This window comes from Podarcis erhardii (assembly GCF_964252035.2).
Source record: "Podarcis erhardii genome assembly, chromosome: 4".
NCBI lineage: Eukaryota > Metazoa > Chordata > Lepidosauria > Squamata > Lacertidae > Podarcis > Podarcis erhardii.
The window spans coordinates 7,327,276-7,345,235 of record NC_138508.1 but is presented as its reverse complement, the minus strand read 5'-3'; the positions used below and the strand labels follow the sequence as shown (position 1 = coordinate 7,345,235).

Sequence of the window (17,960 nt, the reverse complement as noted above, 5' to 3'; positions counted from 1 at the left end):
GGCCAGCAGGACTAAGCCGCTTCTGGCGAACCAGAGCAGCGAACGGAAACGCCGTTTACCTTCCCGCCGGAGCGGTACCTATTTATCTACTTGCACTTTGACGTGCTTTCGAACTGCTAGGTTGGTCAGGAGCAGGGACCGAGCAACGGGAGCTCACCCCGTCGTGGGGATTCGAACCGGCGACCTTCTGATTGGCAAGTCCTAGGCTCTGTGGTTTAGACCACAGACCCACCCCCTCTATTCTGACATCTTAAGCATATCTGGCACCATGGTGCAAAGCCCCCCCCCCCCATTTCCCAGAGGGAGGATGGCACTGCCCGCGGGGCTGGAGGAGGCGGGCAGCACCTCCCAGCTCAGCTGGCCACTTTGCGCCGTGGTGGCCATGGCAGACGGAGGCTCCAGGTGTGGCACGGGCGGCATGGCAGAGGCAGGCAAGGGCAGCGAACTGGTGCTGGGAGGGGCTGTGTCCAGCCTCTGCCTTTTCCCTGGCACCCTCCAGAACTATGGGTAAGATGTCCCTGCCTGGAATACTGTGTCAGTTCTGGGCACCGCAATTTAAGAAGGATGTTGACAAGCTGGAACGTGTCCAGAGGAGGGCAACCAAAATGGTCAAAGGCCTGGAAATGATGCCTTATGAGGAACGGCTAAGGGAGCTGGGCATGTTTAGCCTGGAGAAGAGGAGGTTAAGGGGTGATATGATAGCCATGTTCAAATATATAAAAGGATGTCACATAGAGGAGGGAGAAAGGTTGTTTTCTGCTGCTCCAGAGAAGCAGACACGGAGCAATGGTTCCAAACTACAAGAAAAAAGATTCCACCTAAACCTTAGGAAGAACTTCCTGACAGTAAGAGCTGTTTGACAGTGGAATTTGCTGCCAAGGAGTGTGGTGGAGTCTCCTTCTTTGGAGGTCTTTAAGCAGAGGCTTGACAACCATATGTCAGGAGTGCTCTGATGGTGTTTCCTGCTTGGCAGGGGGTTGGACTCGATGGCCCTTGTGGTCTCTTCCAACTCTAGGATTCTATGATTCTATGATTCTATGAATTGGGTGTGTTTAGCCTGCGAAAGAGGAGACTGCGAGAAGATAGGAGAGCCATCTTCAAATATCTGAAAGGGGGGGGGAGGGAACTTGCAACCTTCCAGGCGGCACTGAACTGCAATTCCCAACAACCCATGGGCAGTGGTCAGGGATGATGGGAGTTGTAGTTCAGCAAGATCTGGAGGGGCAAAGGTTCCTCTGCTTCACCTGCAGAAGGTGTCAGATTCAATCCCTGGCATCTCCCAGGTAAGGCTGATTTCCACATTTGCCACAAGAGGGCAGCTCTGCATTTTTTTAAAAAAAGCTAGCTAATATTCTAGCGGAGAACAGGCTTCCTTAACTCTGCGACTTCCAGGTGTTTTGGACTACAACTCCCATCAGTCCTGGCCATTACGGCCGAGGGCACTGTGTTCTTGTAAGTGTTGAGCATGGAAACAGGCTCCTTGGGCTTGGGGCCCAAGCTCCCAGTCCTCAAGGAGGAGTAAACACAGTGTAAAGAGAGCCCAGGTGGGCCGGACCAAACGTCTATCTCAGAAGTGGCCAACATGGCGCCCTTGTCGGCCAATGGTGCGACGGATGATGGGAGTTGTATTCCAGATTTCTGATTTGATCCTGAAATGTCCTGCTTTTCCTTAGGAAGGAGTGTTGGAGGGTTTGGAGCTATGTGACTCTTGAGCCAAGGAGATAAGTACCGTAACTAGACAACCTTTAGAAGACATCTGAAGGCAGCCCTGTCTAGGGAAGTTTTTTAAAAAAAGTTTATTGTTTCATTATGTTTTTATATAGGTGGGAATAATAATAATAATAATAATAATAATAATAATAATAATAATAATAATAGAAATATTAAAAATATATTTTAAAATGTCCAGTAGCACCTTAGAGACCAACTAAGTTTGTTTTTGGTATGAGCTTTCGTGTGCATGCACACTTCTTCATTTTTAAAATATATTTCTACTGCGTCAGACCAACACAGCTACCTACCTGAATAACAATAACAACAATAATAATAATTTTAAAAAAATTATAGCCTGCCCATCTGGCTGTCTCTCCCCAGCCACTCTGGGCAGCCAACCAGAGCAACTCTCTCCACTTCTGTGGTTTCTAGCAACTGGGATTCAGAATAATAATAATAATAATAATAATAATATTTATATTTATATTTATATTCCACACATCTGGCTGAGAAATGTTAGAGGGTATTATTCCCAGGTTGGAGAAGGCTGGTTTAGGCCAATGGTTCTCAAAGTGGGCGGTACTCTCATCATCATAACCTTTTATCTGTTTATTAAATTTGTATATCACCCTATACCTGTAGATCTCACAACAGTGCAAAGGGAATGAAAATAAATGGGATCTCAATACCTGGCCCCATTTCACTCTTTCCTCCCCTTAATGGGCACTCACCGTGCAAGGCCATCCTGGTTCTATGGAGGAATGCAAGAGGAAGTCTTGATGGTTCGCACCACAGAACGTTCCCTGTTCCTGTCCTGCTGTGGACGCTGGCCGAATCCAGGCACGCTGAGCATCCTTCTCCCGCCGCCTCCTTTCTCCTTCTCCTTCCTTTCCGGTCCTCTCCCATCATCTGTGGCTCCGGTGCCTTTTCGACTGGGAATTGTGTGCAGGTCTCCTGAGCTTACGTCGAGCGCCTCCCAAGGGAGCGCAGGGGCATCTTGGTGGGTGGAATCAGGCCTGCCGGGTTGGCCCGAAACCTCTCTTCCGGGCAGCGCTGGGCACCAACCGGTGGGAGGTGGGGGAAGCTGGGTTCCACCGGTGCGTCAGGGCAGGATCCGGCGTGTCCCAGTGGCCCCGGTCAGAGGAGAGGCTGTCTTCGCCCTCCGAGCCAGAAAATCGGGGCGAGACGGCAGCCGAGACACCACAGGCTTCCTGCACCATCCGGGTGGCTTGCAAGGCCGTCAGGCGGACGGAGGGGTCGTGATCCTGCCGCAGTTTGGAGAGCGCTGGAGCAAGGGAGAGAAAGGCAGGAGGACACACTTTGGACAAAGGCAGAAATGGAATGAACCCGGGGAGATAAAGCCCATGGCTGCCTGGTTTAAATTGTTGAATGGTCTCTTTAAATTTGAAGGTTCATTATTGTTCCACAAGTTGTGTATTTCTTTAAGGGCCAGAGCAAATAATATGACCTAGTTTTACAGCTGTGAAACAGTACAGCAGGTGCTGTTAAGCTATGTTAATTAAGCTGTTGGGTATAGTATATAAAGAGCAGCACGTAGATCTCTCAGTACCCTGGTGGTTCGGTTGGTGGATGGGTTGTGCTTATTGATATATTATAATTAAAGTAAAAGGAGTTTTTGTTATTAAAACCTAGCTAAAGTTATTTTGCATTCCTTGTAATGTGTGCCCCAGCAAGTGCTCTGCAGCGCAACTAATCTGCAAATAGCCAACATAAATTGCCATTGGTTTTGCTTCATTTTTATAAGATTTGAGAATGCGAACCCCAAACCCAGGCCTTTACCCTAACCCTGACACAAACCGAAACCCTAACCCTAAACTTAAACCTAACCCCAACCCTAACCCTAACCCCTACAGTTAACCCTAACTCTAACCCAACCCTAATCCTAACCCTGACATAAACCTAACCCCAACCATAACTCTAACTCTAACCCTAACCCTAACCCTAACCCCTACTGTTAACCCTAACTCTAACCCAACCCTAACCCTGACACAAACCTAATTCTAACCCTAACCCAACCCCAACCTCAACCATAACTCTAACCTTAACCGTAACCCTCTAACCCTAACCCCTAAACTTACCCCTACTGTTAACCGTAACCCTAACCCAACCCTAATCCTAACCCTGACATAAACCTAAGACTAAACCTATCCCCAACTATAACTCTAACCCTAACCCTAACCCCTACTGTTAACCCCAACCCTAACCATAATCCTAACCTTGACACAAACCTACCCCTATCCTTAAGCCTAACTCTGTCAATAACTCTAACTCTAACCATAACCCTCTAACCCTAACCCCTAACCTTAACTCCTACCGTTAACCCTAACCCTGGTTTAAATCTGCATTAGAATTTATGTTAATCTTAACACCCTTCACATCATGCGTACACCATATGAACGGAGACATGGTGAGAATTAAATACGATACAATTAGATAAATTAAAACAGAATGGGTGTGTGGCATCTTATGGATTGTATTTTTGCACTTCAGCGTAAGCTGCAAGGACCATATGCCTCCTTATTCGTAAATGATATCAAATCAAAACATATGGCATAGACCCCTTCTCTTTTTTTAAACTAGACATGCTAGAGACAGTTTTTAATTTGTAAGTCTCCCTGGAGCTAGGAGTTCATGTCATCATGCAAAGGGGCTTGAGTCCCGCAGTGTTGTTACTTACAGAGGAATATCAAGTCCTTTTTTTCCTGAGTAATCGCAACTGGCTCTGCACACTGGGCAACGCAACCTGAAAGACAGGAAGTCCTTGAGCCTCTCAGGAAGTCACACCTTTCCCACGAGCATCCCACCTCCTTTGCTCCGGGACTAGGAAGACCACCAGGGACAGAGAGGAGAGGCAGCTCAAGGCTGCCTAGAACAGGGACACATTGTGTGACCTCAAACAATTCACTCATTTTCCCTTTTAATTTTAAATGGTTAATTTGGTTCCAGCAGGTATATAGCATCAGGTAAGAGGAAAAAGGAGAACAATATAACATAACATAACATAACATAACATAACATAACATAACATAACATAACATAACATAACATAACATAACAACATAACATTAATTTATTTATACCCCGCCCATCTGGCTGGGTATCCCCAGCCACTCTGGGTGGCTTCCAACAAAAGATTAAAAATACATTTAATTATCAGTCATTATAAACTTCCCTAAACAGGGCTGCCTTCAGATGTCTTCTAAAAGTCAGATGGTTGTTTATTTCCTTCACATCCGACGGGATGGCATTCCACAGGGCGGGAGCCACAACTGAGAAGGCCCTCTGCTTGGTTCCCTGTAACTTGGCTTCTCACAGCGAGGGAACCACCAGAAGTCCCTCAGCACTGGACCTCAGTGTCTGGGCTGAACAATGGGGGTGGAGATGCTCCTTCAGGTCTACTGGGCCGAGGCCGTTTAGGGCTTTCAAGGTCAGTACCAACACTTTGAATTGTGCTCAGAAATGTAGGGGGAGTCAATGTAGGTCTTTAAGGACTGGTGTTATATGATCTCGGTGGCTGCTCCCAGTCACCAGTCTAGCTGCCGCATTCTGGATTAATTGCAGTTTCTGGGTCACTTTTAAAGGTAGCTCCACATAGAGCACATTGCAGTAGTCCAAGCGGGAGATAACCAGAGCATGCACCACTCTGGCAAGACAGTCTGTGGGCAGGGAGGGCCTCATCCTGCGTACCAGACAGCTGCCCTGGATACAGAATTGACCTGCGCCTCCATGGACAGCTGTGAGTCCAAAATTACTTTCAGGCTGCGCACCTGGTCCTTCAGGGGCACAGTTACCCCATTCAGGACCAGGGAATCCTCCACACCCGCCCGCCTGCCTCCTGTCCCCCCAAAACAGTACTTCTGTCTTGTCAGGATTCAGCCTCAATCTGTTAGCGCCATCCATCCTCCAACCGCCTTCAACTAGTGATTAAAGGAATAGGGCCACTATTTTGCTCACCAAGAAAGATGGCAGCTGCTCTCCGGATCGAGACCTGAGGGCACTGAAGGTGGTCCAGACATTGGAGCAAGATGGCAGGGATGGTCTTGACCTTCCAGGACTAGCAAAGCAAAGAGGAACGTTAAGAACATAAGCAGAGGCTGCTGGATCAAGCCAATGGCCCATCTAGACCAGCCGTCTGTCCTCACAGTGGCCAACATTATGCCTCTGTCGTGGAATTCTACTCCTATTGATCCAGAGCAGAACTCCATCGTATAGTGTTTTTTTATTTTCATTATTAATTTTTTTATTTTTTACCAACAACCAAACACAAACAGTGAAACCCCCCAGGCAGCTGATACATTGGGTATACATAATCAATAATAACATATTCAAATCAACCATATGTACAGTTTTATATACGTTAACACTCTTCCATCCACAAGGTTTATTTAACTTTTAACATTTTAATTGCCGCAAATTGTTCAAACCTACCTAAATACAGGTGAAACTCAGAAAATTAGAATATCGTGGAAAAGTTCATTTATTTCAGTAATTCAATTTAAAAGGTGAAACTAATATATGAGATAGACTCGTGACATACAAAGCAAGATATGTCAAGCCTTTATTTGTTATAATTGTGATGATCATGGTGTACAGCTGATGAAGACCCCAAATTAACAATCTCAGAAAATTAGAATATTAAATGAAATCAGCAAAACAAGGGCTGCAAATAGAGCAATATTGGACCTCTGAGAAGTAGAAGCATGCATATGTACTCAGTACTTGGTTTGGGCCCCTTTTGCATCAATTACTGCCTCAATGCAGCATGGCATGGATGCTATCAGCCTGTGGCACTGCTGAGGTGTTATGGAAGACCAGGATGCTTCAATAGCAGCCTTCAGCTCTTCTGCATTGCTCGCTCTCATGTCTCTCATCTTTCTCTTGGCAATGTCCTAAAGATTCTCTATGGGGTTCAGGTCAGGTGAGTTTGCTGGCCAATCAAGCACAGTAATCCCATGGGAATTGAACCAGGTTTTGGTACTTTGGGCAGTGTGGGCAGGTGCCAAAGTCCTGCTGGAAAATGAAGTCAGCATCCCCATAAAACTCGTCTGTGGAAGGAAGCATGAAGTGCTCCAAAATCTCCTGGTAGACGGCTGCGTTGGCCCTGGACTTAATGAAGCACAGTGGACCAACACCAGCTGATGACATGGCTCCCCAAATAAACACAGACTGTGGAAACTTCACACTGGACTTCAAGCATCTGGCATTGTGTGCCTCCCCATTCTTCCTCCAGACTCTGGGTCCTTGGTTTCCAGATGAGATGCAAAAGTTGCTCTCATCAGAAAAGAGGACTTTGGACCACTGAGCAACAGACCAGTTCTTTTCTTCTTCTTCTTCTTTAGCCTAGGCAAGATTCTCCTGACGTTGTTTCCTGTTCAGGAGCGGCTTGACAAGAGGAATACAACATTTGAAGCCCATCTCCAGGATCCGTCTGTGTGTGGTGGCTCTTGATGCACTAACTCCAGCCTCAGTCCAGTCCTTGTGAAAGTCCCCAAAACATTTGAATGGTCTTTCCCCGACAATCCACTCCAGGCTGTGGTCATCCCTGCTGCTTGTACACCTTTTTCTTCCACACTTTCCCCTTCTGCATAACTTTCCATTAATGTGCTTTGATACAACACTTTGGGAACATCCAACTTCTTTTGCAATTACCGTTTGAGGCTTTCCCTCCTTTTGGAGGGTCTCAATGACGGCTTTCTGCACAACTGTCAGGTCAGCAGCCTTCCCCATGATTGTGCTTCCTACTGAACCAGACAGAGTCCATTTAAAGGCTCAGGAACCCATTGCAGGGGTTATGGATTGAGTAGCTACTGCACTTTTTCACAATATTCTAATTTCCTGAGATTGTTAATTTGGGGTTTTTATCAGCTGTACCCCATAATCATCACAATTATAACAAATAAAGGCTTGGCATATCTTGCTTTGCATGTCATGAGTCTATCTCATATATTAGTTTCACCTTTTAAGTTGAATTACTGAAATAAATGAACTTTTCCACGATATTCTAATTTTCTGAGTTTCACCTGTATTTAGGTAGGTTTGAACAATTTGTGGCAATTAAAACGTTAAAAGTTAAGGACTTCCAGGTTAGTGCCTCCGGCAATGGCGGAATTCCTCTGATCGGGAGGAACTTGCTCCGTGGAATTTAGGGTCTGGCCGCCACGATGTACAGACAGCTGTGGCTTGTCTGGGGGGGGGTTGCCCCTGCACCCCAAGGTCACGCGTGCAGGCAGATTGTGGGTGCCTGCTGGTGGGGAAGTGTGCTCCCTCCAGACCCCACTGCCCACTCCGCGATATCCCTACACAAAACATGCAGGATTGGCACTGGCCATAAGAAATCCAGTTCCAGCAGACTTAACTTAAACTTACAATAACTTTTTATAAGTCTAAACCTTAACACTATCGACAGAACATCACACCAGAAGGAAAAGAGATAAGAGAAAGTGAAACCTAGGCTCCTTCTGGCCTATTATAGTCAGCATGACCTTGACAGAAAAAGATAACAGAACCAGTTTAAGCCCGCTATATTCAGCTTCTCGGAAGGTATAACCCAAACATCATGAACCTTGAAATAATAATAATTTAAAAATGTCCAGTAGCACCTTAGAGACCAACTAAGTTTGTTTTGGGTACAGTATAAGCTTCAGATACCACGAAATCAGATTGCATGCACACAAAAGCTTATACGTACCCAGAACAAACTTAGTTGGTCTCTATCCCCCCCCCCCCAATTTTTAAATTAGTTTTCACAATATTATAAAAAACAAACACACACACACACACAAAACAAACATAAATCATAGCCTTATTGAAAATTACAGTTATTAACTTTGTTAAGTGACTTCCTCACTTCCCCTTTGTTGAATTTCATTGCATGACCTTTTAACGGTTTTCCAAATCCCAATTTTTATGAAATTTAACTTAAACATTAACATCCTTAGATCTTCACCTTATGGAATTAAACATATTAATTCATCACTTAACATAGCTTAGTTGGTCTCTACGGTGCTACTGGCCATTTTTCTTTTTATTTCGACTGTGTCAGACCAACACGGCTACCTACCGGAATCTAGAACCATGAACCTTCTGCTTGTTTCTTTCACACAGAGAAGTTCCAGAACATAGCTGTCAACTTTTCCCTTTTCTTGCGTGGAATCCTATTCGGAATAAGGGAATTTCCCTTAAAAAAGGGAAACTTTGACAGCTATGTTCCAGAACCCTCTTGAATTAAGTAGAATAGGAAAGGTCTCTACACATCAGTTCAATACTTTCTGCAATAGGAAATGCAAACTGACAGCCTCAAGGGGAAACCTGCAAGCAGGATTTGAACACAAGACCCCTTTGCCCCCTGAGATTCCCAGCAACTGGTATTTAGAGACATAAACTGGACTCAGTGAACTCGAGAGTTTTTACAAAATCTGGAATGTGTGGTCGAAATATTTGAAAGGGCCAAACCAGGAATCCTAGAAACTGAATACCAAAAATTGTGGGATCCAGAAAGACTTGAGGGGATTTGCAGAGATAGAATCTGAAATTGAAATGGGGGTACTTGTCATTTTTTGACTTGTCTCCCACCTGGCCCTACAGGGGGAAATTTGGAGCATACCCTGCCAAGCCGTTGCTAGACAAAGGCTGGTGACTTACGATTTGCCGGCAGAGGGTCTCTGCGATCTGAGGGTGGTCATGCCAAGCCTTCTTGCTGTTAATCTTCTTCGGGAGGGACCAGCCCAGGAAGCGGAAGCACCTGGCGAGGGCATCCTGGCAACCCTGCCGTGGGGAGTCAAAAGGGGCGACAAGGGTCAGTCAGGGAGAGGGCAGGTCAATGGCAACAGCGACCGCCAAGCTGGCAACCTCTGCCTCTGCTCACAACCATCCTGACCTCCATTTCCATCCCCTATGTTGTCTTCCTCATTTTAATTTTCAATTTGTATTAAAATTTGTAAATTGTGACCCGGGGGGAAATTGAACACACATTTTTAAAAAATTGTTTGGGGGTGGGAGAGCATAGAAATCATATGATGTCTTTAGAAGACATCTGAAGGCAGCTCTGTTTAGGGAAGCTTTTAATGTTTGATGTATTACAGTATTTTAATATTTTTTTTGGAAGCCGCCCAGAGTGGCTGGGGAAGCCCAGCCAGATGGGCGGGGTATAAATAATAAATTATTATTATTATTATTATGTAACATTAAGATCCAGGAGGAGAAGTCAAAAAGCACTCCCTGCATCCTTCCATATGTATTTCTAATAAAAATAAAAATAAAAATAATTTTTTATTATTTATACCCTGCTCATCTGGCTGGGTTTCCCCAGCCACTCTGGGCAGCTTCTAACAAAATATTAAAAATACGATACACTGGTCCATGAAGCACAGGGAAATCGGATTCTGCAAACTCAGAGCAAGGAAAGGTTGGGTTCAGTGGTAGGACATTTGCTTGGCATGCAGAAGGTCCCAGGTTCAACGGCATCTCTGGGTCGGACTAGGAATGTCCCCTGTTTGAGATCTTAAGACAGCTGCTGCCAGTCAGTGCAGACATTACTGAGCTAGATGGACCCAAGGCATAGCTGTCAACTTACAGATTTGAAAATAAGGGACCAGCAGCCTCGACAATAAGGGATCAGCAGCCAAAATAAGGGATTTTAGTCAACCAGCAGAAGTACGAAGTTAGAAGGGACCAGATAATTTTGGAGAGCAGCGCCTGTTTTTAGCCCTTCATTTCCAGAGGTTGCTGCTCAAGACACCAGCCGATGAAACACTGCAATGAAATAACTACAAGCAGCAACCACTTTTCGCACAAAACGAAGTCCAAGCTACAAAGATGCTGCTACAGTTCTGTATCTTTTCTCTTGTGCTCCATCTGCAGCTCTCAGTTCGATCAGTTGAGGCGGGAGGAAGGGGGGAGGAAATAGCGCCCAAAGTAGGCAGAATCCGAGACCAGGGAGAAGAGTCAGTGGAGGAAGATTGGAGGAAATTTAAAGACTATTTACAGAAACATTATAAAATTAATATCTGTTAGAAGGATGTTGGAATAATATTATATGATTTTAGCAGGAATGATATAAAGGATTTGGGAATAACTGACTGTTAATTGGTGAAAGGAGGAAAAGTAAAGTTACATTATATTAAGACAATTTACAGGACAAAAATTTTAAAAAGAGGGAAAGGATTTGCTGAAGTGGATAATTGACCTAGAATACAAAAAAGGGAGGTGTGAGGAGGTCAAGGAAATAAGCTAATGAAAGATTAGTAATGAGGAGATCTGATGTATTATTATTTTTTGCGTTTTTGTTTTTGTTTAATGGGTTTTATTTCTCTGGTTTTTTTGTTTTTTTATTGTGATGTGTTGCTTTGTTTTTGTTTAATGTGGTATTTTTACTTTTTCTTTCTGTAATTTTTAAAACTTTAATAAATATTATTTTTTTTTAAAAAAGGAAATAGCGCCCGAAGTAAACCCGCAGATCAGACCATCTATGCTAGTCTACCACTACAAATCTAGGGGAGAAGCGCTTGCGGTCCTTCCCTTGTAGCCCTTGGAACACCTGCCCGCGCCTCCTCTTCCTCTTCCTCTTCCTCCTCCTCCTCCTCCTCCTCCTCCTCTCTCTGAACTGCTTTCTCTATGGTTGCCCTCGCTCTCCTCTCAAGGCTACTCAGCAATTCATAGGGTGCATCAGGCTGCCCATCTCACCCAGGTCCTTCGGCGGCGCAGCTGCAATACGGCCAAGCGGGAGCGACGGGCAGAGGGGAGGCCCCAGGCAGAGTCGCTCAGTTTGGCGGCCGCGAGGAGGATGGCGGTGGACAGGCCCGAGGCTCCCGCCAGTCCCAGCGAGGAGGGGTTCCCGGGGGCCGAGGCTGGTGAGAGGAGGCCGGAGGGGAGCGGGCCGGGCAGCCAAGCAACACAGTTGGAGCCTCCCTCCTCCCTGGCCAGCCGGGAGGGAGAGGAGCTGCTTCCTTTGAAACCCGGGAAATTTAAGGGACATCATCAATCCGGGACAGCAGCGGGACACGGCGCTGGGATAAGGGAGTTTCCCACCAAATAAGGGACGGTTGACAGCTATGACCCAAGGTCCTGACTCAGGGTAAGGCAACTGCATCCTCTGTTCCTGACTCACCTTCACCACCTCGGGCTCCTCATCTTGCAGGTGAAGGAGCAGCGGGAGCAGACTCTGGGTCACCTGCTCTTGGATAAGGTACTTCTCCTTCTTCTTGACCACGTTGGGCAGCTCAGCAAACAGGGCAATGGCGGAATTGCGGGTCCTGGCCTCTGCCTGTGGGCAACAGAGGCTGCTTCATGTGGGTGAGTCTTCAAACTTCAGAGCTTGGCTGAAAGCATGGGTTGATCAAATGGGGAGGTCCCACAAGCCTTGAGAAGGGAGAAACCTGCCACTCTGACTGCCCCTAGCCCTTGCTGACTGAAATATACCCGGAGTCGAGTGTGAATTTTGTTATGTATTGAAGTTCTCACCCTGGCCACCAGGGGGGGTTGTGTATATAGTTCTCACTCAGGTCCACATAAGTTAATTTAGGCAGGAAACCCTGGGCTGTTATTGTTACAATGTTGACAGCTGGCTGCCTATAAAAGCAGGCCAGCTGAGCTGTTCAGTTCAGTTCAGTTCCAGCTTACTAATAAAGAACTACTTGGAGAAATCTCTGTGGTGTCTGCTTTGTTCACCCACTGCTTAATAAATTTCACGCTCTTTATTCAGCTCGTAGTAGCAATGAATGAAACTTCCCCCAAAATGTCTAGCTATATATACACATTATTTACACAATGGGCCCCGCGTGATTAGCTAATTTCAGGCTGCTCCTGCAGGCCAATCAGGTTGCAGATTCACTTCTTCCAGAAGCCTGATTGGATGCTCCTGCAGGCAAATCAGGTTCTGATTCACTTCCACCTGGAGCTGGATTGGGTGGCTCCTGCGGACCAATCAGACTGCTGCATTCTGGATCCTATTGAGCTAAGATTCAGCTCAGTACATAACACTGACCATGTCTCCAGCCTTCAATTCCTACATTTCACCCTCGCTGACCAACCATCTGAACCTCATTATTTGACCCCCACTGCCCAGATCTTTGAGCAGGGGGGGAGTTTAGCTCTGCCCTCTTCCCACCCTTGCCCTCAGCCCATTCCCCAGCCCGGCTTTACGTGGGATGTAATCCACTGGGGCAGTCAAGTACAGTGGTGCCCCGCAAGACAAATGCCTTGCAAGACGGAAAACCCGCTAGACAAAAGGGTTTTCCGTTTTGGAGGTGCTTCGCAAAATGAATTTCCTATGGGCTTGCTTCGCAAGACGAAAATGTCTTGCGAGTTCCTGCGGGTTTTTTTTCCTTTCCCCCCCTTTTTCTAAGCCGCTTATCTGCTTATCCGCTAAGCCGATAAGCCGCTAAAAGCCGCTAAAAGCCGCTAATAGCGCTAATCCGCTAATCCGTCAATGGGCTTGCTTCGCAAGACGAAAAAACCGCTAGACGAAGAGACTTGCGGAACGGATTAATTTCGTCTTGCGAGGCACCACTGTACAACATTCCTTGTTTTGCTAGAGTGGACATGCAGGGGATGTTGGTCCAGCCAGTCGAGCTTCCTGTTACACCTGGCTGGAGCATCCTTCCTTTGCATGTGACCAGTAGGTGAGTGTGACCTTTCCAGATCTGGTAAAAGGCCAAGTCATGTAGCCATCTTCCTTTCTTTTTCGTCCTGCCTGCTTTCTGTTTCACCTGGACCGCGCTGCTGGCTCTCTCAGCCAGCAGTCCCTGGGTTATCTCTCATATGGGGTAAACCTATTTGTACATATTTGCAACCTTAAGCCTAAAGCCTGCCTTCAGGGATCAATCACACTGTGCTCTTCCTGATCGTGAGTAAACTTCTTTTTGTTACTTATGAACAAGACTGTTGTGTCTTTATTCTTTTAGGGTTTTGTTATGTACTGAGTTGAATAGGATCCAAAATGCAGCAGTCTGATTGATCCTAGAACAATGCAGCAGTCTGATTGGTCTGCAGGAGCCACCCAATCCAGCTCTAGGTGGAAGTGAATCCACAACCTGATTGGCCTACAGGAGAATCCCGGAATTAGCCAATCACGTGCAGCCCATTGTGTAAATAATGCATATAAAGCAGATATTTTGGGGGAACTTCCATTCCTCCTCGCCACTATGAGCTGAATAAAGAGCATGAAATCTACTCTTGACTCCAAGTATATTTCAGGATCCAAGGGATATTACCAGGAACATATCCCAATCTGGGCAAACCAGATTGAACTGCTTATTGTTTCAAGAGACTCACGCGAGTCTACAACCAGCTTCTGGCTATGTAATAGGGGAATGCGCTCTGCTATTTGCTAGTGCGAGTTAGGAAGGATAATATTAATCAACATATCCTCTCCTGTTACCCACAACGTTCCCGCACCTTATGGGTCTCGCACTGACCCAGCCTCTCCATTTTCAGGGCTAATGGAGGGGACATAGCCAAGCCACCAGGGATTGGAGGGAGAAGGGGGCACAGGGAGCCCTGAAAACAGAAGTAGGGGGCACGATAGGACCATGGAGAGTTCTGGGGTCACAGGGCGGTGGGAGGCACACCCCGGATTGGAAAGTAACCTCCCCCAAATTCTTACGTTGCTGAACAAAGGAAGCAGCTTCTCAGCCAGGCTGACAATGTCGCTCCTCTGCATGAACTTCAAAAGATTCTGGATGGCCGTGATGCCCTCAGCGACAACCACACCGTCTGCCTCTTCCAAGCTGCCCAAGAGCGTTGGCATGAGGGTCTTGACCTCCTCCACCTGCAAACAGGAAGCAGATGAACATCACTCCCTTCCCCAAGCTTCTTCTGGACAGAAAGCTGACTCTTGGGTCTCTAGATAATGTGGGGTGTGCCATCAATGTAGCAGACAAGTACAACACTTCTTGTTTGCCCAGAGTGGACACACAGGGGAATGTTGCTCCAGCCAGGAGGACTTCCTGTCACACCTGGTCTGGAGCATCCTCCCCCCCCCCCACATGTGACCAGGTAGATGGCCATGACCCTGGGAGACCCCCATCTTGATTCCTTTTGATGTCTGCTGGCTCTCAGCCAGCAGCACATAGGCTCATTCCCGTATGGCAGGGATGTCCAACAGGTCGATCGTGATCTACTGGTAGATCCCCATGAGGTTTTGGTAGATCGTGGTCAATCTCTGGCTCCCTTTCCTTAGTGTCGCTAAAACTGACTCCTGCCCCACCCCCCTCGTCCCGCCCTCCATTGTTGTATGATTTCTGGAAGGGAAGATGGAGATTTCTTTGTGCTGCTGTTTTGATCCACAACAATCTTTTTGTTAGTGACTTTACCCCTTTGTCCCTTGCCTTTAACCCCCCCAATAGAACTCCCCCCCCAAAAAAGTTATTTTTTTAACTTCCCCAAAATCGGGGCTCCTCTCTTCCCTAAAAAAGGCTCAACAACTTTGAGCTGAACCCACCACCAAAACGAGGGTAGATCACTGCCAGTTTTTAATTCTGAAAGTTGATCGCAGTCTCTTGAGAGTTGGCCACCCCTACCATATGGGATGGAATCAAACTCTCTTCTGTAACTTCAAGCTAAAGCCTGCTTTCCAGATCGAATTGTGAACTGAATGTAAGTAAATTTCTTGTTACTTTTAAGAGAAGACTGTTGTGTCTTTATTCTTTTAAAGAGGGATTAAATGGGAATTTAATAGAAGAAGAAGAAGAAGAAGAAGAAGAAGAAGAAGAAGAAGAAGAAGAAGAAGAAGAAGAAGAAGCCGCCAGACTGGATTGCTTAACTCAAGAGATTCAAACGAATCTACCAGATTGCTTCCTGCAATATATAGGGGAATGTGCTCTGCCACCAGCTCACTAGCGTGAGTGAGGAAGGATAATAAGGACCAGTGTGAGTGTGGAAGGTCGGCGGTTTGAATCCCTGCGACAGGGTGAGCTCCCGTTGCTTGGTCCCAGCTCCTGCCAACCTAGCAGTTCGAAAGCACAAAGTGCAAGTAGATAAATAAGCACTGCTCCAGCGGGTCGGGCGCGTCCTATAGAGCGAAAAATATGGTACATTCTCCACAGCTGCCAGCCCTTCCAACTCCACAATTCCCATGATTCATGTGAGAGAACAGAGGGGTTGTCCCTGCCCCCTCCTTCCTCACCTTATCAGGGTGGATGGCTAAGATGCCCAGAGCTCTCAGGCCAAGGGAACGGACGTCCGGGCTGGGATTCCTGGTCCACTCCTCAAGACTCTCAAAGATCTGGTCCGCTGGCAGCTGCTCAATCTCCTGGTAGTGGAGAAGCTGAGGAACAAGAAAGGACCATCGGCCACGTGAAAGAGGAACGGGCAGGATGCGACCACCTCTTTCCCCGGAATGGAGCTTGCCTAGAAGAGCAGGACTAACAGCCGTAAAAACGTCCGCATTAAGTCTCCAAAATGCTGTGTGCGTGTGTTTGTATTATTATTATTATTATTATTATTATTATTATTATTATTATTATACCCAGCTACTCTGGGCAGCTTCCAGCACACAAAAATAATAAGAAAACATCAAACATTAATAGTAACAATCAGATCCTACATAAAATAGGTCACAATAACTTTAAAATAAACAACGTATACCAAATAAAGCAATATGCAATAACCCAACAGTAAACACTAAAATGAAACATCAGCTAGTAATAATTAAACAGTTATCAATTACAGTAAAGAATTACTCATCCATAATGGATAAAAACAGCAGCAAATCACAATGCATAAAATTCGACAAGTCATGCAAGACGATGTAAAAGGATTAAATTGAGAAACAAGGGCACACAACTTATAAAATAACAACAACAACAACAACAACAACAACAACAACAACAACTATCCTTGAACTCTCCTCCCAGCTGCTTCTCATTGTGTGCAAAAACGATGAGGTGGTTTAGGGCAGTAGTTTTCTACCTTTTCTGACCCAGGACCCGCCTTTAGCCCAAACATTAATTTGGGGAGCCAGGTCTTAACCCTTTACTTACCATACAATATCTTTATTACATGTTTACTTAGGTTGACTGAGCTGCATGTAATCAGCCCTGGGTGCAAGGATAAAGAGGCAAGCAAATTAAATAAAAATAAAAATCCTCAACCAATTCATTAGGCCTGTCTGCTGTTTAAACAGTCCTTAATCAACTAAGGACTCACCTCAAAATTAGCCATTTAGATAACTCATTAGTCCGTTACATTTAATTCCATTTGATTTAAATGTCTTTTAAATTGATGAGCTGAGCTCATCCTTAGGATACAGTCTTTCTCTCCCCCCCCCCAGCATTTCTCACAGGAGGAATCAAAATAGCTTCCAAAAATTAAAATGTCTTTAACCCCTTAAACACACAGACTCCGAATGGGGTTGCCTGTGAAGAGGGAAGGAAGACCACGGTTCAGTCTCTCCTTTGCTTCAAACTTGCTAGGTGATTTTCTCCTCACTGCACATTTAAAAGCACACGCCGTGTTTCTTATTTCCTTATTGCATTTTTATTCCACCTCTCTCCCCAGGGAGTTCAAGGTTGTGTGTGCGAGGTTCTCCCATTCCTCATTCATTCTCCACAACAACCCTGTGCGGTAGGATAGGCTCAGAGAAGGCGTCTGAGGGTTTTGGACCAGAATCCTTCCAGCCCTTCCGGGGGATTGAACCTGGAGAGGTTCTGGATGCCAAGGAGATGCTCCAGCCCTGAACGACGGCCTTGGGACGCAGCATCCACCCTAAGCCTCTGCGGGGATCGCTCTCCGCCTGGTCCTGTATGGGGTAGCTGTGCCCCCAAAGGACCAGGTGCGCAGCCTGGGAGTCATTTTGGACTCACAGCTGTCCATAGAGGCGCAGGTCAGTTCTGTGTCCAGGGCAGCTGTCTACCAGCTCCATCTGGTACGCAGGATGAGACCCTTCCTGCCCGCAGACTGTCTCGCCAGAGCTGTGCATGCTCTGGTTATCTCCCGCTTGGACTACTGCAATGCACTCTACATGGGGCTACCTTTGAAGGTGACTCGGAAACTACAACTAATCCAGAAAGCGGCAGCTAGACTGGTAACTGGGAGCGGCCGCCGGGACCACATAACACCTGTCCTCAAAGACCTACATTGACTCCCAGTATGTTTCCGAGCACAATTCAAAGTGTTGGTGCTGACCTTTAAAGCCCTAAACGGCCTCAGCCCAGCATACCCGAAAGAGCGTCTCCACCCCCATTGTTCTGCCCGGATGCTGAGGTCCAGCGCCAAGGGCCTTCTGGCGG

At 46.4% G+C, this 17,960-nt stretch overlaps 1 protein-coding gene across 4 annotated transcripts in view; it reads right to left on the bottom strand.

Moving 5' to 3' along the window:
- LOC309340924 (maestro heat-like repeat-containing protein family member 7) overlaps positions 1–17,960 on the bottom strand; it is a 66,031-nt gene that overhangs the window by 887 nt on the left and 47,184 nt on the right. For all 4 annotated transcript variants that reach the window (XM_081860163.1, XM_081860162.1, XM_081860164.1 and 1 more), the window contains 7 exons: positions 15,857–15,997; positions 14,336–14,500; positions 11,840–11,995; positions 9,376–9,498; positions 5,689–5,788; positions 4,412–4,477; positions 2,445–2,998 (listed from right to left, as the gene is read on the bottom strand). In XM_081860163.1, coding sequence (XP_081716289.1) covers positions 2,724–2,998; positions 4,412–4,477; positions 5,689–5,788; positions 9,376–9,498; positions 11,840–11,995; positions 14,336–14,500; positions 15,857–15,997 — 1,026 coding nt within the window. In that variant the 3' untranslated portion in view covers positions 2,445–2,723. The remainder of the gene's footprint in view (positions 1–2,444; positions 2,999–4,411; positions 4,478–5,688; positions 5,789–9,375; positions 9,499–11,839; positions 11,996–14,335; positions 14,501–15,856; positions 15,998–17,960) is intronic.